This window comes from Hoplias malabaricus, chromosome 15, assembly GCF_029633855.1.
Source record: "Hoplias malabaricus isolate fHopMal1 chromosome 15, fHopMal1.hap1, whole genome shotgun sequence".
Classification (NCBI taxonomy): domain Eukaryota; kingdom Metazoa; phylum Chordata; class Actinopteri; order Characiformes; family Erythrinidae; genus Hoplias; species Hoplias malabaricus.
In genome coordinates this window covers 21952629-21976309 of record NC_089814.1, presented here as the reverse complement: position 1 = coordinate 21976309, position 23681 = coordinate 21952629, and the positions used below count along the sequence as shown (strand labels likewise).

At 36.4% G+C, this 23681-nt stretch overlaps 1 protein-coding gene across 2 annotated transcripts; it reads right to left on the bottom strand.

Annotated features, from left to right (window-relative positions):
- Nucleotides 1–43: 43 nt before the first annotated feature.
- On the bottom strand, nucleotides 44–12947 carry hnf1bb (HNF1 homeobox Bb). 2 transcript variants are annotated; one of them, XM_066645629.1, is made up of 9 exons: nucleotides 12532–12947; nucleotides 10100–10299; nucleotides 8966–9242; nucleotides 8507–8724; nucleotides 5092–5237; nucleotides 3916–4036; nucleotides 3035–3184; nucleotides 1545–1642; nucleotides 44–827 (listed from the first exon to the last, which is right to left on the bottom strand). In XM_066645629.1, exons 1-9 carry the CDS (start codon nucleotides 12867–12869, stop codon nucleotides 807–809), a joined length of 1569 nt encoding a protein of 522 aa, XP_066501726.1. In that variant the 5' UTR covers nucleotides 12870–12947; the 3' UTR covers nucleotides 44–806. The 2 variants fall into 2 exon arrangements, with proteins under 2 accessions (XP_066501726.1, XP_066501727.1); XM_066645630.1 differs by having other exon boundaries at nucleotides 12535–12947.
- Between the last annotated feature and the right edge of the window lie 10734 nt (nucleotides 12948–23681).

Genomic DNA, 23681 nt, shown 5'->3' with positions numbered 1-23681 from the left:
TTCAATGTACATGATGTTTTACAACAGTATAAATATGATTCAGAGGATTCTAGAATTTACACACACTAATAACCTTGCGCAACACAATTAATTTCACAATTAAAAATCAGTCCCTGAGAGACAATTATATACGTTGCATTCTGATCTTTTTTCCCTAAGTACATCAAGTCAATGGGGCATTTTTGTGCCCTATATAAAAGAATATATTTTTTTTATACAGAAGTGATATTTCATCTTTAAAAATGGTAATCACACTGCATCTGAGTTTGTGATTTGATTTGAATAAGAAAAAAGTCCATATAAACTGACCATTCTCTTGTTTGACCTCATCACGATCCATATTTTACCATCAAATTTAACAATAACAATAGGAAAATATGGAGATTTTTAAACTGAGGTATTTCAGGTACAGAGTTAATGGCCTGAGAGAAGGTCTGGGAGCTCCATACAGACTTTAATCAGGAATTTCTGTGAAGGTATCTCTGTAAATGGTTTGGAGATGATGAAGACCGTCAGTGGGCAGGGAGCATGCTTAGGTTTTCCTTTCTGGAAAATTATAGCAGAAATTGAGCAGAAAATGTCTTGAACAGCGAGGCTACAGAGCTCAGTTATTGAGATGTTCCAACAAGTTCTCACAGTATTGTCTGCTTAAAATATACAATAAAAAAATAACTTGGTGTTCTTGATTTGTCCTTTACTTCAGTCTTTCCATTGGTCCTTCTGAGACATCACCATGGCTACTGTAGTGTAAGGTAATCTTTCCTCATGCTTAGCTGCCAGGAAAAATCTTTCACAGGTGCACAGACTCACCAGGCCTGCAAGGGGCACTAGAGCAGAGACACAGGTTGTTACAGGAGCCAGACATGAACAAATCATGGTATTATGGACATTTACAGTTTTATTTATTTATTTATTCTGCACATCAACACTTTAAATTTCTTGACCATTTCTTACATTTCTTAAACATTTATCAAAAACAATTTGTATCATTTCTATTGGTCCGTTGATCAAGAAATGTTGATTTGTGTAAAGGGCAACTGGTGTTTAATAAAAACAAAATATTTTGTTCTGACAGTGACAGTATGTTGCTATTTCATATGAAAGTAAATGAAAGATGATAGCTGATGAATTGGTACGTCTCTGTGTATGCTCAAAAATGTTCTACTTTTTAAATTATTTGTATAATTATAAGAAATATAATATAGTATATCAATAATATATAATAAATAAATAATATAAATAGTCTTCAGCAATTAAAGTGCTTATGTTGATAAATATGCTAATATATATTCCCCCTACTTTTACTCATGAGTTTCAGTTACCTCTGCATATCTAGGAATGTGTGCATTGCTTATGGAAAAGGACTATCCAACCATTAAACAGTAACGTGGTACAAAAGGCTACACTGACACATCTGTTTACCTGAGCAGATTATTTAAATGCTCTGCTGTATGAGCAGGTATGTTATTATGGGAAGTTGGGCTTCTGCAAGTTTAAAGCTTAGAGCAGTGAGAGCTTAAGTAGTCAGGCATGAAGAAATGTACCTGCTTGCTAGAGCCCAAATGAGTGATAGTGCTTGTATCCATGGAGGAGTATCGATTCGGGTGGGAGTACTGAGGAGGTTCCGGTTTGGGGGAGTACACTGAGGAAGGTACAAAAAAAAATCAGTCAGTTATCAACCCAGGAAATTAATATTTACACTGCCATTCAAAAGTGTGAAATCACACTTAAGGTTTTAAAAGGTTCTTTTTTAAATAACCCCACATTTCTGTCTCAAGATCATCCACTATTCAATTACCAAACATTTTAAATCAACGTTTTCCTTCTATTCTCAATGCTTATGCCACTTTTTAGTCATTTTAAAATCATCTACATTTTCTTACACATTTTCTCAAGTTATTTTTTTAAATACAACAAGGTACAATTATGATCTCACACAGCATAAGATAAGGACCTGGGGGATGTGGGTTCAAGTCCTTTTCCGGGTGACTGTGAGGAGTTTGGTGTGTTGTCCCCGTGTTCTTGTGGGTTTCCTCCCACAGTCCAAAAAGCACACATTGGTAGGTTGATTGGCGACTCTAAAATGTCCATAGGTGTAAGTGCATGTGTGAGTGTGTGTGTCGCCCTGTGAAGGATAGGCGCCCCCTCCAGGGTGTGTTCCTGCCTTGCGCCCAGTGATTCCAGGTAGGTTCCAGATCCACTGCGACCCTGAACTGGATAAGCAGTTACAGACAATGAATGAATGAGTTACTCAGCCCAAACCACTGACTGCATCACTAGCTCTTCACAGGGGTCATAAAGTAGGCACCTCCCCTCATCTGTGTTTCGCTGAATTAAGCCCACTAAGGCTAAACAGTGAAGTTTGGTGACCTAGACCAACTCCTTCCTCCACAAAACTAGGTTTACAGCCCTACCAAACCCTTAACTGTCAACAACCGTAAAACCACACTGGCCTTACTGGTGAGTAAAGCTACACCTAGTCCCACTGGCACCATTAATGCATGCTCAATGCCACCAGTTCCATGTGATCTTTACATGCAACCATAATAAAACCAGTGCTCTCCTTATCCACAACCACTAACTAGACCTATACGTTGTTTCAGATAACTCCTTCACAGTTGCCCTTGATGACAAACAAGAGAAAAATCCCTTAACACTACTCTACACCATGCTTACATGTGCTTACCACCAGCATTCCCTCACCTCTCACCTCAGCCAAGTCTGTGTACTTCTGCTTCTTCCTTTCCAAAATTAGATACCACTACTGAAAGATTTTTTTCATTTAATTACAAACTTTTTAACTTTTTAAGCAATTGCAATGAAAGCCAAATGTGTTTGAAAAAGCCTGAGTCTATCAAAGAAACAGAAATAGAGATATCTTCTACTGTCTTCTTCTATTTTCAAATGGGTTCACACTTTTGTACCCCATTGTATTTTGTTAAATAATATTAGCAACATATTAGAATGACTTGGTATTATTTTATATATATATTTAAAGATAAGATTAAGATTTTTAAAAATGTAAAATACTCACTGTGTGAATGTGTGTAAGGCTGCTGTGAGGAGTGCACCGTGGTAAGGGGTGTGAGGCCGGAGCTGTGAGGGAACTGCATGGGCTGCAGGGTTGTTAGTCCGGATACGCTGTTAATGACAGGCACACTCTGAGACGGAGGGGAGCTCAGACCTGAGATAACATGGGATGAAGTTTCACAGTGAATCACACTGATCAAAGGAGGATTCATTTTACACCGACCTCGGACAAGGAGCCCCCACCCAGAGCCTAAATTGAAACTGTTCAGCTCTAAAACTAATCACCAGGTTCAAAATGTCATCACTGTCATAACTACAGAATTTACAATCAGATGCAAATATTTGGACACCCTTGGTCAAATACATGCCCATTCATGCTGATTTTTGAAGGCCATAATCCATAATCAGAATAGGCCTCATTTACATGAGCCACATGTTTTAAAATATTAAGGTTTACGGTGAATAAAACCAGATAGACAGCCTACATAGACCTCAGGGGAAATAATAGAGGAAAGAATATGTCCTTTAAAACATTATCCTGCAATTATAATATAATTCAGTAGTAAAATGTTCTGGATAAGAGCTTCTGCTGAGCACCATGAATAGAAAACATATCCAGAATTTTGTTGAGAATGTTACCCACTCTATTTTTCAACCGGAGCAAAATATGATAAGCACTGCACACCAGATATTTTCAAAACTAAATGGACTTTTCCCTCTGTACTCCACAAATTTAAATTTATACTATACAATTCACACGATATAAATGTTATACATCACCCTTTAGCCAAGTTATTAGCCAAAGAATACAAACTACTGTTTGTATAAGCAAACAGTAGATAGCAAAAAGAGAGTGAAGAATAGGAAAAAAAGTGCTGGACTGACTCTGTGCAGTGAGGGTCATGATGAGGCTCTGGGATTGTTGGTGATGATGAGAAGACTGTGACAGACTGTGGATATTGGTCAGAGTGCTCACTGGAGGTAGGACTCCACCTGAGGCTGAGATCTGAACACACACACACACACACAGACACACACAAAGCAAACACATTTAAGACACTCAAATATATTGCAAGCCAGTTCATGAATTCTCAATTCATCAAGAACAAACGTCCTATCTATCTTCAAACAGGGGCTTAAGTGTATCATTGCGGGAGAGCGGCAGGCTTGAGAACACAGCTGTGAGTCATGTTTATTAGAGGGCTCATTCCCTGCAGTCATAAAGTGGAGTAATGACATTGTTATGCTGTTATGGGCTCCTGCCCACATTTGCTATTCTGTGTGACCCAATTCATACTACAATAAATGTAACAAGAGAACAAACTCCTTTAACATTCACAGGAAAATCTGATTTTAATGATAACCTAATTAAATAAAATGTGAATTTATGTATAATTAATTCATTCATTATCTGTAACCACTTATCCAGTTTAGGGTCGTGGTGGGTCCAGAGCCTACCTGGAATCATTGGGTGCAAGGCTGGAATATACCCTGGAGGGGGTGCCAGTCCTTCACAGAGCAACACACACACACACACACACTTTGAGCCGCCAATCCACCTACCAACGTGTGTTTTTGGACTGTGGGAGGAAACCCGGGGGGAAACACGGGGAGAACACACCAACTCCTCACAGAGAGTCACCCGGAGCGGGAATCAAACCCACAACCTCCAGGCCCCTGGAGCTGTGTGACTGCGACACTACCTGCTGCACCACCGCCCCTTATGCATAATTAAATTTTTAATTTATGGAAATATCCAGCAATTAATCTCCAAAGTGTTTGTTGATGCTATGTATATTTATATACGTTTTTACATAGCTACCCCAAATCTCCTTTAACTTTCCCTTTCTCAATGTTTTTAAAATGTATTTATTTATTTATTTATTTATTTTCTTTCTTCCCTAATTTCCTCCCTGCCAGAATGTATACAGATGAATGCATTTACAATTGTAAAAAGATAACTGAAATAAGACATGATACTGATGTTCTTTTCCTGGTTGTTTCACAAAAAAAAAAAGCAGAGGTAAATATTTGTATAATTCTTCTCCACTAGATACTCACCATCTTGGCTTCAGGTGATAGCAGACCGTGACAGTGGTCCAGGCCAGTGGGGGACACCTGCTGTAACACAGACTGGCTGTTGTTATGGTGGCTGATGGCTGTTGAGGAAGTGACCTCACTGCTTCCCTGTTGGCTATATCTGAGTTCTGGAGGAGCGAGAGAGAGGGGGTGGGGGGGTGTTGGTTTATAGCTGCACACAATGACCTGGTTCATGTATCTGTATATGACCTGGTTTGCTGCATACCTTTGTATCAGCTAATCGATAAGACTCTGTACTGAGCAAACACACCAAAACATCTAATGCAACTGTTCCATCGAACTCACTTTCATTTTCGCACTGCTTTCTTACAGTCATTTACTTTTGAGAGCAGCTGACCATTGTAAACTAATTCTAGCAACATTTTCACTTATTTATGTTTCTGCAGTTGTGCAGCCACACATATATAGCCCAAGAAGATTTCAGCAACCTGAGGTCAGAGACTGCAGCAGAATACACAGTACAAACAAACACATCACTCTCTGACTTGCACAGGTCTGACGTAATGCAGAATCCGACTGCAAACATTCTGCGAAATTTGCCCTGTTTCACAGCTGTAGGTTCATGAAAAATACAAACACAAAGGACTGTGTGTGAAATTTTAAAAAGGCAGTTAAACATTAAAGTAAATTTAATCTGCAATATCATAGACTATTTTGGTAGGCCTCTATGTGGGCCTAAACATCACTCTTTTAGCAACCTAAAGTTTCCTGTTAGTTTTAGAGTGCTTACTGAATATTAAGTCTCACAGTCAGCCCTAAACCAAGCATATTTTGGCAGTTCATTCTGAGAATTTGCTGATGGTCAACTTGTTTAAATCTTTCGGATAGAGGAGGTGCAGGACCCTAGTGAAACCTATATAGTGCCAAAATAGAGAAAGAGAGCACTCAGTATTCCATTCTATTACTATATTAAAATGTGCTTATTTTAGAAATTGATGCACTATGGCTGTGTGTAACTGTGTGTACAAGCTTATTTAATGTGTAATTACGATCAGTAAAAGTCATTTGAACCTTATACTCCTATTCATTATATTTTGATATGTATACATATTTTCTACCAGCCTAAAAGGAGTTTAATAAGTGAATAAAAATGTTAACGTTTAAAAAGGAAAACTTGTCTCTGTGGACATTTCTTTGCAGGTTTAACCGTTGCTTGCTGACTGTCTTGTGTGTGCCCAACCCTGGTTTGAGTTAACCGAGAACTGACCCCAAGCATGTGGCAAGATTTTATGTGCTCTACTCGTAAAGGTGTCTACAGGTGTGGCTGTGTGCTTTGGCCAACAAAGGAATTTCTGATTATACACACATACACACACACACACACACATATACTCACACAAACACACAGAAACAATGCATTAGTCAGTTTACTTTCCAGCTCATTTGCTCTCACCTTTCAGATTTTCTTCTCCGTTAGGCAATAAATATTCATGTTTGAGAACACACATCATCTACCTGAATTCCAGGGAGTATATGTATGTGTGTGTGTGTGTGGGTGTGTGTGTGTGTGTATTTTTGTAAGTCACCAAGGAACTTACATTATTCTTTTTTAGCCTTATGCTTAGGATAAATAAAAATAGTATCATAAAATAACCTAAAATGCTCATTTTCAACAGAGGTGAATGTTGTACGCTCTTTTTCCTAATATACAGATAAAGAAATTCTACAGAATAACAGTCAGAACTGAAACTGTAAGAAGGCCTGGGCAAATCAATTTTTCAAAAATGAAAGAAAATGCCATAGCATTGTTTGTGTAATTTTAAAACCAGGATTGTTAGAATACTGTACAATATGGTAGTAGTTTTGTGTTTTTATCTAAAGCAAAAATATAAAGAACATTCTTAGTTGAGACATATTTTAAGAAAGATATGTCTAGATTTGTATTTAAATGACATAATAAAATAAGTGAAAATTGTCTGTTTTTGCAGCTGTGAACAATGCAGACTGATGAATAGTAGAGTCATTCAAAAGTTGAAACGCCCATCAAATATTACACTTTTACAATAACAGCCATTAGAGAATTCACATTCAGTGCCTTTCAGTTGTACAATCTCCAATGCCAAAAGAATGGGACATTCTGAATCACCTGCATATGAACCTAAGGTCATCATGCCCAATGCCAAGCGTGGATTAAGGGAGATAAAACCCCCAAGTATTGGACTGTGAAGCATTGGAACTGTGTTCTTTGGAGTGAAGGAGATCCTTTAAGAATTTTGGGACAAGTTGAAGAGGAATTTTAGAATTTAATTGAAAATAATACAAAGACTATAATCCATATGTTAAAACTGTACTGCGCTTAAAGATAATATTTGTCCATTTTTTATTTGATTCTAAGAATACTTTACAAAACAGTTTGGACAAGGGCATGTTTATCACTCTTGCATCTCCTCTTCTTTTAACAACACTAAACATCTGGGAACTAAGAAGACCAACTGCTGTAACTTTAACATTGAAATGTTTTCCCATATTTTCTTGTTATAGGATTTAAGCTGTTCCAACAGCTCAGGGTTTCATAATGCACTAAATGTTTTTAATGTGTCTGAACTAATTTAACACCTCCATTTATTATGGGACAATACTGTTGTAATCCACGCAGAGTGTGGATTGTGCTTTCTTGCTAAATAAGCAAGGCCTTGGAGGGCAGCATGTTGCTCTGAAACCTGTATACATCATTCAGTATTAACAGTGTCTTCACAGATGTGCAGCCTACCCCATAACTAATGCACCCCATAGCATCACAGATGCTGGCTATTAAACTGTGTGCTTATAACAAACCAGATGAACACTCTCCTCTTTAGCCTGGAAAACTGCATTCACCGACAGTGTTTAGGCAAAATTGATTTCCACTACAGAGACGTGTGTTTTTATTTCATTGCCACCTGAGAGCCTGAAAATCACAGCTGGGCAATATTCGTTTTGGGCCTTCAAAAAACTATTTTAAAATAATTCTGCTTCATTATTTAAAAAAATACTTTGTAATATTGTCAATTAAATATATGGTTTTGATTGTTTGAACGTCATAGCTTTTTAATTTACATTTTGCACAGCACACCAACATTTTAGGAAATGGGGCTTGTTATATAGCGTACTACATTACATATATGGTTGCAAAAACATCTATTTATTGCAATAATATTTATTTTTATTTATTTTAGTGATTTTCTGGGCAAACTCCTTTAACTGTGTTTTCTAAGACCTAGGGCTTTTGCATATTACTTGGTAACAGAGGGTAAAAGCATAAAATACTTGTGTGCGTGTGTGTATGTGTGAGTTCAGTGCCATAGATGAGAATTCAGAGGTCAAGTTTCATTGTACTATTGTACAATGACCATAAAAAGCACAATTTCTCGAGCACAAATGGCATCTTGTTTCTTACTTGTGTCTGAGTTGTGATGGTGCTGGCTGTGTGCTGGTGTGGGGGGCAGTAGGGTGTTCAGGCTGTGAACAGGATAAGCATCCATAGCCAACTTCTGCCGGAATGCCTCCTCTTTGCGTCGGTTAGCAAACCAGTTATAGACGCGAACCTCTGTAACCAGGTTAGATCCCAGACCATGAGCTTTAGAGGGCGAAACTCCTCTCTGTACACACTCAGCCCTGAAAATAACAAAATAATAATAATAATATTAATAATTGCTTATCATTCAAGCAATGTTTTTTGCAAAAAAAAAGCAATTAAGGTATTGGTGTCTAAAGTTCACTTATTCATTTTTTGTGAATTCAGATACTACATTAAATAAAATGACACAAAAACACAGCAAGCTATAACTAAAAGCATAGCTAAACATGTTTTGGAACAGACTAATCTAAGCATTATCTGGTCATAGGTGACTCTAACCTGTTGCATTCCTCTACCAGTGCCTCTCTCTCCTCTTTGCTGGGGTTCTTCTGTCTCTCGTAGGCCTGGTAAAGTATCTCCTGAGATGCTGGTCCCCATTTGAAGCGGTTCCGCCTCATTCTCTTTGAGCCTGGTTCCCCTTCATCTCCCAGTGCTCCCCCAGGACCTCCTGCAGTGCTCACACTCTGCCCAGCCTGGCTGAACTCTGGGAAAAAAAACAGGACCTGATCCTGACTGCCTGAGTCACTGGGGTCAGAGCCCTCAACACGATCGAACTCTGTGAAAATAAGAGGAGAAAATCAATGGGAGCAAAATGAAGATGCACACAGGATGGGGTTCCTACAGTGTAAGTTACACGAGTTTTCATATGTGTAGAAATTCTGTGCAAAAAATGTATATTAGTTTTTTTTTAATGGTATAAACCAGAATTATTTCAAGGGCAATGTCAATATCAGGACTCAAATGTATTAGAAATGAAAAAAAAATTAAATGTGAGATGTGTTAAGAATAATATTAAAGCTGTATCGATTAAACAATTCTAATAACACCCTATTTTTCAAAATGTTGTTAAATCTCAAGTAAAAAAGATAAATAATTTCTATATGTTACTGATGTAATTTATTTAATATTTTATGGCATTTCTTCCAGAATAAAATGTCCACAGTACTTCTTGAATAAGAAATTTAAATTCTTTATATTAAACCAATATTGCATGCATTTTTACTTATATTACAGACACATAACACATATATTAAAAATAATTTAACTTTTAATGGTAGTTCCAGGTTGTGGGAGAAGTGTGCAATACAAAAATAATATCTTGAGCATCAATATATTCAGAAATGAACTTGGAAAAAGTCCATAAATTTAATTATTTTTAATGGTTTTTACCAAGTCCTGTGTGTGGGGTCACAATAGCCCCTCAATCATACCATCATAAGCTATATGATTCTCAGCAGTTATTGAATAATTCATGATAATAATTGAGGGTTTAACCCCCAAACATTTTATGATATTACTAGTTAAACAAGAAAGATGGAACATCACAAAATAAAAACAGCCCATATATATATATATGACACAAAACAATAATATAATGACTATGTTACAACAACATGTACAGTTCACACTTACGTCTGTTGATTTCTTGCTGTTTCCGGACATACCAGGTGTAGAGAGCAGCACGTTTGGTTGTTTTCATGGGAGTCCCTTTATTCAGATGCTGGGAGAGATGAGACTGATTGAGTCCTGTAACATCCACCACTTCACGCTGAGGGATGTTGTGCTGCTGCATGTAGCTCTTAATGGTGCGAGCTGCTCGCCATGGATCATCCCTGAAATACACAAATAGCAAGGTCTGTCAGCTTTTAACATTATTAAAAATGATTATTAATATTATTAGTAGTAGTAATAGTAGTAGTAGTAGTAGTAGTGCTATTATTGTTATACATTTTATTTAAATTTTAACTATTAAAATTACTATAATGAGCTTTTCTAATATAAATCAATATATTTTATTTATATTAATAATACTTTGTTAACTACTACTACTATCAAATAATACAAATTATTATTATTATTATTATTATTATTATTATTATTATTATATTGCTATTACCATAACATGTAAATAATATAAGTGCAAACAAACACATTATTACAGCTCTAATTATTATTACGAAAATTACAATTTTATAATAATTTTAATTCTAATAATTTAGTGTAGGCTAACCCAGTAAACAAGGATCATCCCTGGACGTACAAAATAAGTCTAAAAATAGTCAGTCCGTCAAGGGCATATTTCAAACGTCAATGGCGGTCCAAAATGCGTTTTAAACAAGTCATTTATTTCGGGACCAATTAATAACGTCAAATGACGTACAAAATACGTCTGATAGTCGTCTTTTTTTAACATCTTAAGAAAACGTTGACTACGTTACGTTACTTCAACGTTGAATCAGGCGAAATGTTTACTGGGAGAGTTATATGTTCATAAATGAGCGATTAAATAACACACAAGCCGAGCTCCACAAAAATAGATAAATAGCTAGCGGTAGATGTGAAGTAAACTTTGAGTCTAAATGCAGATTTTTTAATGAGGTTAAAAATGAGTGATTCTTGTTTCCGAGTCGGCTCTGGATTTAAATTCTCTGCAAACTATCGCTACACTGTTCTGTGACGGGTTTCGTCCAGCGCTCACGCCTCACCGTAACAGAGCTGACCTTTCTCACCAGGTGGTTCACACTGGAAAACGGGACGTGTTTGTTCCAGGTCTACATGTAAAGTAAAGCTGACCTCGGAGTGCTCTCGCTCTGTGTTCGAGTGTGTGCTGATCTCCCGAGAGTTAGTGCTGTGTGAAATACGGAGGCAGTGGATGATCAATTTCTCCGTTTGTTTTTGGAGTGAAACCCTCCGCGGCTCCGTCGTGTTTATTTAGGCCTATAACTCTGGACAATGAATAACCAACATATCTTTTCTCTCTAATCATACGACATGTGTATCTTTCTGTTGATGATTTATAGGATTAAATTAATAACAAAAACTCCACGTGGTTTCGCTTTGGTTCATACATCCGCCGGCTGCTTTACATTTAAACGAGTCTCTGCAGAGAAGAAGAGCAGCGACCTTGTTTTAAAACTAAGTGGAATCACCGTGTGCTCGAAAAGGCGAGGAAACCAGTTTAATATTTCATAACAATTAATCTTTACTACGAAGAGCTTCAGGCTTTTACTACAACTACTCGAGTGTTGTGTCCTTACAGTATTTGTTACTGAGACATTCCTTTCATTCTGACGTTTCCAAAATACAACAGCCTGTGATTTCTAGACGAAATTGTCCCGATGTTTCAGCACACATTTGAGATTCTGTCTGTTTTAAAGCCAAGATAAAACAGGTCTGCTCTGTGTAACTAGACCTTAACTTTCTCTAACAATGATACGTTCAAACTTGATGCCTGTGAATGTTTGTGAAAATCTATCGTGACAGAGACTATGATAAAGAATAAGTTTACAACATTTCTCCAGGTTCCTGATCAGTATTTAAAGTTTTAATTAATTTTTTTCTGACGATAAAAAGATATAAAAGTTCGACCACTGTTTATTCAGATTCACTTTGATGGCTCTCTCACCACTCCGGGTTTTAAAAGGATTTTTAGAAATATTTTTATATTTATCTGCGTGTAATCTTTTTATACTTTCTATATATTAGTCCTATTTGATGTTTGATGAATGTACATTATTTCTATAATTATTTCATAATGGATTACAATTTAAAGTGGAAATAATAATAATAATAATAATAAAAGTAATAATAATCTTCATCATCTCTCCAAAGGTCAGGGCCAAATGCAGTTTTACCTCAGGTGTGGTTTGCTATGTTTTTAAACAGTTCAGGCTGCTGTATCCGTGTTTATGTTTGCCACGTTATAAACGCTGCTCTGAATTACTAACACTCAAATATAGGCCAAACTTTACAGATATTAGAACTCGTTTATGTATTTTAAAGTTATTAGTTGTGCGAGTTTGGATGTTAAATGTGTAAATTAATATTTTTTAAGTTCGACCCACGACAGCATGCGCTGGATGAGCGCGCGTTGCTGCTGCGCCTCCTCGGTGTTAAGCTCCTGCAGTTCCCGGAGGATTGGTGGCGTGTCTCGCTCCTCTCCGTCCTCCGACGGCTCCGATTCTCCGGACGCTTTGGCTGCGGGGCAGAGAGGCAGCAGCGTGGGCGCAGAGCCGCTGTCGCTGGCGGGAGAGGCGGGTCGCTCCGTTTTTATGGCGGGGCCCTGCGCACAGTGAATCGGCGCCAAGTCCTCGAGCGCCCGCAGAAGAGCGTCTTTACTCAACCCCGAGTCCAGCAGAGCGCTCAGGAGCTCCTGTTGGAGACAAGTCAACCTAGACACCATCACACTAATACATCACACACAGCTCCGGAGAAAAAAGAACTCGGTCTGAAGAAAGGTGAAAGAAAATCCACACGTGAGTTCGGGTACAAAGAAAAACCTTGTGTGAGATATAGCTAGGCTTCATGAAATGACTACATTCACCTGCTGAGGGGAAGCCCCGCCTCATCAGTGGGCGGGGCCAACACACTCAACAACCGTTAAACTCATTTACATTCAAAAATAATGCAAGGGCTATAAGCAGGTAATTAAGTAAATAGAAAATAGTGTACCGTCTGTGCTGTAGGTCTTTATGACGATTAGGGAGGTGACTGATGTTGAACGATTAATTCTAGATATCAAATTAAATCAAACTACATCACTGGATACTCAGTTCTTTGGCCATTACTTTTCTACTGGAGTATTTAATCTCTGCGTACACAAATAGACACATAATCTCAGAAATGTCTGCTCCTTAAAATAGCCGAATTCACTTATTATAAGGGGTGTCAACAAATCTTTTTCATAGTGTACATATATATTTTTGGAACCTATTTAACACATCTGTATTAAGTAAATTAAAAGCATGATTTTTGTATACTTGGGTGATTTATAAGAAATGTATTTTAATAAATCAAAAATAATCCACACTAGGTTTAAATGATCCTGGGTAAATAACAATATTGTTATGTATCACAAATATTGCAATATAGAGCCTCTTTTAAGATTTTGAAACATCAAAAATAAAAGGTGAATATAGAGTGGAATTAGACAGAGGGACATCTATCAACACACAGGGGCATTCCAGTTCTTTTATTAATTTCCAATTAATAATCATCCATCAGTGCATTTCATTCATCAAACTAAAAAAGTGCAATAAAAACAAATACAAAAATATTTTACATGTGCAAACATAACATACAGCTACAGAAAATACTGGCCAGTCATCAGCAGTGATAATCATTAATCATCATCTTGTGTATTCAGTGATATTTGCTGCTCGTGGATCAATGTGAATGTATTGCTACAATTAGTTCACTTAAAGCTAAAACTAATCAATTTTTGCACTTTAACAAATATATACTTTTTTAAAGGTGCACTAGCTAAACTAATTAAATAGCACATTACACTAGATTACATTTAAAAAATTGGAACCTTTTTTTACCTTCTATTTAAATGTGGAGACAGGAGGATTTCTGCCGGTGAATTATACACACTGTATTTCTCATTAACTTTTGATTAGTAATATTGCTATTGTGGGGCGGCAAGGTGGCGCAGCAGGTAGTGTTGCAGTCACATTGTTCCAGGGACCTGTGCTCTGGTTTCCTGTTGGTGGATTGGTGACTCAAAGAAAAGTAAAGTGTCTCTAGGTGTGAGTGAATGTGTGAGTGTGTGAGTGTTGCCTTGTGTTCCCGCCTTGCCCAGTGATTCTGGGTTAGCTACAAACCCACTGTGACCCTGAATTGAATAGGCGGTTTCAGACAATGAATGTATGAATATTGCTGTTGTTAGATTTATTTTATTTTCCTTTTTGTTGACTTAAATTTAGTTGTCAATGTTTGTGTAATACTCTATATTGATAAAATTTAAATTTGGGTTTGTAAAAAGCAATAAAACTGAATAATGTGTGAGTTTTTTTATTTTAGATTTCCTGAAATTTTACTTAACTGTTAAAAGTACAAAGAAAACTTTTCTAGTTCACTGGCCAAGATGATTGTATTTTGTTAATATAAACAAATTTTGAATTTGATGCCTACAAAACACTCCAAAAAGAAAGTTGTGACAGGGGCAAAACAAGAAACATAAAATCAACAAATGTACACATTACAACATTTTCAAACATTCAAATATAAAAATGTCCATATAATAGATTTGAAAGTATAAAAAATAAAATATCATCCAGCAAAGATTTGTTGTGTGTCAACACTCTGTGCCAAACTTTTGAGAGAATTTTCAAACCGTTCAAAAAGAACATTTCTCAGTACATGATTCCAAAGTATGTATGTCCATGTAAAACAAGCAAGAAACCACTGTATGATTATAATCATCCATACAAACTAATGGGACTATTCAGCCTGTTATTAGTGAAAAATGATAAAGCCAACAACTGTTATAATATGGGGCGTCATGGGTGGCCACAGCATGGCTTATATATTTTAGGAAGACAAAGGTTGCTATAGAGGCAATATCTTTTCCTGGGAAGTCCATGGTTATTTCAGCGTGCCTGGCCTGTTGTCTCCTATGGTGCAACATGAAGAGGAGTATCAGGCAATGGCAACCATAGACTCTCAACTTGTATCATTAGGTTTTTTATTTAGCAAGAATAAGGAAAATATCCACTTGCAAACTGCAACAATTTGGATCATCAGTATCAAAATAACTGAATTAAAATAAAGGTGATATAATACTGTGGTAAACATAACTCTGTCCCAACATTTTGAGTGTGTTGCACTCATCAAACTGGAAACAAGTGGCGCCGTAAAAATAAAAGAAACATATCCTTTTTATTTTTGTCAAGTAACCAACGATATATTCTTGCTTTTATTGTATTTTTCATATATGTTATGTGAGGGGATAACATTTTTTTTTTCAAATCAATCACAGTCTGTGTAGCTAATCATGATTGACTGCAATTTTTATATTTGCTTATAAGTATATATATATATATATATATATATATATATATATATATATATATATATATATATTCTGTTTAAAATATGTGCATTTAATTGTAGATAGCAGAGAGGACAATATGAGTTTATTCAGAATGGATTTATTATTTTCATTGTGCAGCACTGCTGTTACAGCACAATGAAATACTGAAAGACACAAGCTATAGCCTTTTACAACCTACATACAACTACATTTCAAAGACAATTAGAGACACACTGAGTTACTACAAAAATTACTCTTGATTTGTTTAATTTTACATATTGGAAAAATAATTAAACATCTTACTTAGCACATTATACATTATGTTTTCTGCATATGGTATGTACATTAAAATGTATAGAACATTCTACATTTACATTTGCTACAGTTAGGGAAAAAAAATAAATTTGAAGCATAATAAAACATGTCATTTTAATTTGGAAATGAGCAATGTAGTTTTATTGATTTTCAATGAACCTGGCCAAAAGTTATATACACTCAGAACTTATCCTGCTATTCTCTTAGAAGTAACACCATCAACAAATATCAGTAACCCAGTTCTATTGGCAGCCATTAATATCCATGCCAGAACACAACAGAATCTTGTAACAGAACTGCTCAGGCTTTTCTAGATGTTTCAAAATCTAATCTTACCTAATGCAGTAAACCTTTTACAATGATAAGCTTACCTCCACAAGAGTGTTCTTGACGAGGGAAAGAGGTTTTTCCTCAGTGGAAGGATACTGTGATCATCTACTGTCATTTTCATACATGGGCTACCAGGCCTTTTGGGTTTATTGAACTTACCAGTGCATCATTTGGTTTTAATACAGTACATAACTGTTGATTTGAACACTCCTAATGTTTGTTATACCTCTCTGATAAGCTGGTTTATCTTTTAGCCTAATGATGGCCTCCTTCATTTTCATTGACACCTGTCTGGACCATATATTGAGAGCTCCCATGAACAGCTAACAAATGCAAATGTAAGACTTGGAATCATCTCCATACCTTTTATCTTCTTAATCTGTAATGACATTTTTATATTTGCTTATAATAAAGTTTTTATATTTGCTTATAAGTTTTTTCTGTTTAAAATGTGTGTACTTAATTGTAGATAGTAGAGAGGACAATATGAGTTTATTCAGAATGGATTTATTACTTTCAATGTGCAGCACTGCTGTTACAACACAATGAAATACGGAAGGACACAGTATTTCTCCTTTGGGGGTGAGGTTTATGTAAAAATGACTGTAATTCCTAAACAATTAATGAAATATTCCTCTTAAATCCCTTGCATTAAAAAGAGAAAGCCTGCTCTTCAATCACATCCAAATTGTTTAGTTTTAAATCCATTATGGTGGTGTTTAGAGGCTAAAGTACAAAATAGTGTCACCTTCCAATACTCCTGGACCACCGTGTAATGGATATTGGAGTTCACTTTATATTTATACTGTTTTTTCACACATTTTAGGAGTAAGTGACTGATGCTCAATGATTAACAGCAGTTAATAAGAAACTCACCAAAATTACATATTTTTTTCCAGGATGTGAAACTAGCCCCATTGCAAAAGGCCCAGCAGAGCGGAACAGATTCGGATGAATAATTTGTTAAGGTGCTTTTTTCCCTGAGGTACATAGTGTGAACAGGATGCCACCGTCACAACACTGGCAACATTTTGTCCCTGAAAAACCTTCCTGTTTCAACTTTTCTTCAACAAATTTATTAAACAGAGAATATAATATAATAGCTCAGTTCACTTACCATCTGTAATCTCTCAAAGTGGGCACTGGATTTATTCATCCAGTTACGTTAAGGGCTGCAGTGTTACATCTGAGAACACTAGGTCTGGTTTTACCATCACAGTTAAAGACACGTTCCTTAATCTGTGTATAAACTCACTTAGACGTTAATCTTAGATAGAATGTGTGAAAATAAGAGAATTAGTGACCAGAAAGACAGACCCTAGTTAACAAGCTGAACCTTGGCTTGCCCCACATCTCTCTCTTGGTCTACCACTCTCACACACTTTTAATTTAACATCACAACACTGTTTCTGGACGCAGCCCTATGCAACAGGTATCCAGATAATAAGTAAAAAAACTCATTATTAAAGATTAATAGTTTTTTCTCTCTGCTCTTTGCTCAGTGACAGGTTTTACTGTTCTGAGAGGGCTTAACACCAAATATCAAAACATTTCTGTGAGGACATTAGTGAAATCAAGTTCTGATATTGGATGATTAGTTTTAGATCCCAAACACCACTCAAGTCATCTCAAAGATACTGGATGGAACACCCTCCCTACAGAGAAAATAGTTCCACTGCCCTGAAACCAGGTTCTGGAGGCACATTGTGAACTGAGCATTTGATTTAATGTTTTTCTATGAAGATATTACAGGCAGTAACTGCAAAACTAACTTATGTAATAATAAAATGTGTATACATTGTGACTTTTCAAAAGCAAGCATGTATCTTCATACTATCACTGTCCAAACATAAACATGTACTTGCATTTTTATGGATTTTTAGTTAATTATATTATTTAAATACTGCAGATATATGTTATTTCATAACAAATAGAACAATAGAAATGCTCCAAAATTACTTGGAAGTATACATTTTTACACTGACATCCACTTAACGTTTTTTCATTGGACAGTGACAATATAGTTCTACAGGGCTATCACTACAGATTAATGATTAAGGGGGCTAAGCTTTAACCAGGGTGGTCTAGGGGTAATTGCCTCAAAACAGCAAATGTCTTTGACAAGATACAAAGCAAAGCCACAATGTTACTTATAGTAGCATGTCCCACATACACCCAAATACTGAGAATACAGGCAGGTACAATCAATGTGTAGATCTGTTTAATAGCCTGGATGTCTGAATGTGACATTTGACAGCTGAAATAGTTTCCCAATTAATTATTTTATTTATTTTCACATATAATTAAAATTTTTATCAGGAGTATAAGTACTTTACGTTCATGAATAACAAGGTTTCCCCTGCTAGCATAATGCTATTTCACCTACTGCATCAGTAGCTTTTAAACTTGTTTAAATAAAGATGGCAACACTCATTTAAAGTTTTTTCTTTCTTTTTGTCTTGAAATAAACTCACTACACTTTCTCCCCGCATACAACGTTTGCCTGTTCTGTCAAGCAAGCAATACAGACCAATAGCCAACAGCATCAAAGGAGAAATGGCAGCAGTTCCCGTGGGTCCTAGTTCGCTCAATTTTAATACATTGTATATTTTCAATGCAATATGGAGAGAGAGAAAATCGTTGTTGAAAATTAAGTAGTTTGGGGAGCTAAAGAACGATTAGGGGGTATATATATGTAGTCCTGCATTATTGGACCAATCAGCAGTCGTTTACATTTTGTAAACTGTATGGATTTTCTAGACAGCAACTAGTTTATAATACAATATAGTACAGGTATGTAAGAAGATGTCTAACCAGAAAACTAACCTAAACCTTAACCTTAGCTTCAATAATAATAAATGGTTCTGACTAATTTTATTTATTTTATCTCATTTTTTAAAGAATTTTGTTCAAAGTCAGGATCATTTAAATGGTTCACAAATAATTACTGTTGTGAACACTTATACTTTTATACACCTAAACCCAAGTATAACCTTACCCTGACCCCATTCCAAACCTTAACCATTACTGTGACCCTTACTCCAACCCTACCCTTGGTAACCAAAAACAAACATTCATTCATTCATTATCTGTAAGCGCTTATCCAGTTCAGGGTCGCGGTAGGTCCAGAGCCTACCTGGAATCATTGAGCACAAGGCAGGAATACATCCTGGAGGGGGCACCAGTCCTTCACAGGGCAATACACACACACATTCACTCACACCTATGGACACACTTTTTGAGCCGCCAATCCACCTACCAACGTGTGTTTTTGGGCAGTGGGAGGAAACCAGAGCACCCGGAGGAAACCCACGCGGACACAGAGACATCCGGAGCGGGAATTGAACCCACAACCTCCAGGTCCCTGGAGCTGTGTGACTGCGACACTACCTGCTGCACCACCGTGCCACCCCCAAAAATAAACAGTAACCCCTTAAATGTTTAAGATTTCACAAATAATTCAAAACACTCATTACTCACCCCTGTAATTCTGTTGGTTGGACTCTGTAGTCAATGTAATAACTGAAAACTAAAAGAAAAAGAAAGGTCTAGAGAGTATTTCATGAAGCAGGACCTAACTTGAACTTGGAATCAAGCCTTTCCATTTGGAAAACAGTATACTGGACAATCCTCAGCTTTGGGCTTAAGTGGTCAACTGATAAATCCCTATTTGAGTAAAATATCCATAAATTTCAATCAGATTTAAAATGATAAAAAAAATATGACTTGAAATTTATTGGACAAAATTCTGATTTATTTATGCTGTTGAGAATGTGGACTCGAGATCTGAGGTGTTTGTCTGAACTACGCCTAATGCAGAAGTGCTGACTGGTGTTCTGTCCAATTCCACCTATTTTCTTGTTTACTTTGACTGAATGCCAATGGCATAAGTTTGTGTTCTGATGGTAAGTGTTAGCTGCTGATACATCAAAACTAGAGCTCTGTAGACACACATGACATTATGTAAAGACTCTTTTGATCACGGTGTTAATCATTAACTTCATAATCAGCTTGGGCTTCCTTTGCATGATGAGCAAAATTTACTGTACAATCAACTTCCTATACAATGGAACTCACTTTTATTGCACATATTTTACAATATTTTATGTTGTTAATCAACATTAAAGTGGTAAACAGTCAGGATTCTGTAAAAATGGAAAAAAAACAACAAAAAGCATTCTTATGACTTTATTTAGTAATAATGTTATTAAACGTGACCTCACATGATCTCACATGAGTGCCCATCCGGACTGTTTGTATGCAAAACTATCCACAACTCTGGTCATTTTAAATTTATTGTTGAATAAACATAAATAATGTTTTTTTTTTCCTGCAACTTTCACAGGGCGACAGATGCACACACACATGGACATATTTTTGGCATCAATCCACCTACCAATGTGTGTTTTTAGACCATGGGAAGAAACCAGAGCACCCGGAGGAAACCCATCAACTCAAACCCAACAACTTGGGGAGAACACATCAACTCCTCACACAGTCACCCAAAGCTGTTTGATGAATATATATATATAAAATCCCAATAAGTTGATTTTTAAAAACAGTAATTTAGAGTTCAATTTTACAAAAGAGACTAATCATATTGTACAGTTGTATATATTCCAGTGTGGCATGGCACAACAGTTAGTGTCACTGTCACATAGCTCCAGGGTACTGGGGTTGTGGTTTCAATCCCCACTTCGGTTCACTGTCTCTGAGGAGTGTGTTGTGTTCTCCCCGTGTCTGCATGGGTTTCCTCCAGGTGCTCCGGTTTCCTCCTATAGTCCAAAAACACACATGCTGGTACGTGGAATAGCTATGTGGAACTGCCCATGTTTGTGGGTGCGTATGTTTCCCTAAGATGGACTGGCGTCCGGTTCTGAATGTGTTCCTACCCTGTGACCAACCCTGGACCAATCACGGCCCTGAAAAGAATGCAGTGGTTACAAAAAAATGAATCAATGTATGAATGAATGAATAACTGCACAAATCATAATTAAGTGATATGTGAATTCTGTTTCCATTTTAAAATTTGAAACTTTTGACCTGTATTCTTCTCAAAAACGTTTTGTATATAAGGTTATATTCACGTTTTTACTGTATTTATACGTATTTGTGTTTATTTTAATATTTAATTTTTACTGGTGGAAGTATTCCTACTGTCAAGACAAATAGGTTAAACCATTTTATTTAGGGCCTAGTACAATAGGTAAAAAATGTGTTTTTTTATTACATCACAAAAATTTCATATACAGTATATGGACTGTATACTGTAGTCATTGAATAGTAGGATCTGACAGTGTTTTAGATTTTATATAAAACGGATAGGAAGATTCAGTTGTCCATCTTACAGTCCCTTTAACAACAGGTCCAAGTGCAATGACACTGAGAAGCAGTTGTACTCTCACACTGAAATGTTATGATGCCTCTGTGATTTTACAAGCCTGTAAAGCCTGAAGGGCAACTCAGCAATTATGATTAGCTGAGTGATATTTAATGGTCTATACTGGAGGTTGGGGGAGGCCTATAAAGCACAAACCATAAAGAATAGAGGCAAATTATCTTAGAAAATGCATGTGATGCTGGAAGCGGTCCAGAAACAATGTCTTTCACACTGCATATCGTATCAGAGAAGTGTATCCTTTTAGATAATTCCACATGATGTTAGTTTTCTATAGTGTGTCGGTTTCTAGAGAAAAAAAATCATAGTCACAGATTTTCTAAATCCATAAATAAAAGAATCAACCACAGTCAAAGCACTAAATGCAGTCAGAAAGAAGAACATATACACAACAGAATTCATTCATTTATTCATTCATAGTCTGTAACCATTTATCCATTTCAGGGTCGAAGTTGGTCTGGGTTGTTACCGGAATCACTGGGCGCAAAGCAGGAACACACCCTGGAGGGGGCACCAGTCCTTCACAGGGAGACACATACTCACACATTCACTCACACACTTAAAACCAATGGACTTTTGAGTCGCCAATCCACCTACCAACAAGTGTTTTTGGACCATGGGATGAAACCCACACGATCACGGGGAAAATACACCAAACTCGGAGTGGGACTTGAACCCAAAACTGCGACACTACCTCTGCAACAGATTTATTAATGTTAATTGGACAAGGTTTAAAATAAGGCCTCTACAAAAGACTAAATACATAACAGGTCATTGTTCATAAGGGCAAATGACACCGTTAATGGTAACTGTCTTATACCTACATAAACATCCATCATGTCTTATTTCATCTAGCCTCTGCTGTCATAAAACTGTAGAGTATAGTGCAGTGGTTCTCTGTCCTGGTCCTGGTGGGCCACTGCCCGGCACATTTTAGAGATCCCTCTGCTCCCAACACACATGAAGCAACTAATGAGCTAATTAACAAATACTTTCTAAGCTGAAGTGAATGTGATGGATTGAGGAGAAATGTACAACATGCAGGACAGTGACCCACCACTTTCAAGGATTTTGAGGACCAATGGTATAGTGTGAAATTGACTAAAGAAAACCAGTAATTCTTGGAATAAGCTTTTGTACATATTCATATTGGTTTATATTATTTTTTATGAAAGGCTTAAGGTGACATGCTGCCCTGTGAATGATGGCCTATAGTAAAGGGCTTCCATTTAAAGTGATATCATGTAAATATAATGTAGGTCATGCTCTTCCTCTCATGCTTTTCCTGTGAGAAGGTTCTTACTCGTTCTTACCATAGAATCCATCACTTGGCTAAATAGTAACTCAAGTTAATTGAGTGTTTCCAATTAATGTGCTTCAACAAACAGGTATGTCCCGATAGTGGCCGTACTGTTCGGAGCAAAAAATAAATAAAAAAATTCACAACATGTATAGCATTTTTTTGCATATACACTCTAAAATTGATACCTACATGGTTCTTGGCTTGGACTTAGATAGTTCAAAGAAAAGCCATTCGTCGGTAAAGAACCTTTTTCTTATGTGGAGGTTCGTTACACTTTCAAAACATCTCATTTACATGAGTCATTTAATAAAGAACCAAATATTGCAAATGTATATATATTTTTAGAATGTGTTTGCCCTTTAGTAAAGTTTATTAGAAAACTAAGGTTGTAAGACACAAGCAACCTTTGTTAAACTACATAATATCTACATAAGGACCATATAAATAATCTGTATATATATATTTATTATGAATTAATAGGAACTGTGGATGGACACGTGTATTCCCTGTATTCCCACCTGTATTAAAAACTGTTACTGAGATGGAGCCCTTAAAGATATATTTTCTGTGCACATATTCTATAAATTGTGTTGATTTAATACACCCCATTTCTTCTCCAGGACTTCTATTATGTTTATTTATTTATTTGGGATTGTTTCCCTCTCAGGGATTAAGCATAGTCCTGGACTACACAATATTTTGAATTGTTATTTTCCAATCAACCTTGCAGTGGTTCATTCTGTGAATTTATTTCAGCTGAAAAAAAAATCCCATATGCTATAAGGTCTTTTTTTATAGGTTGTACTGATGAACCATTTTTACTGTGTCGGTT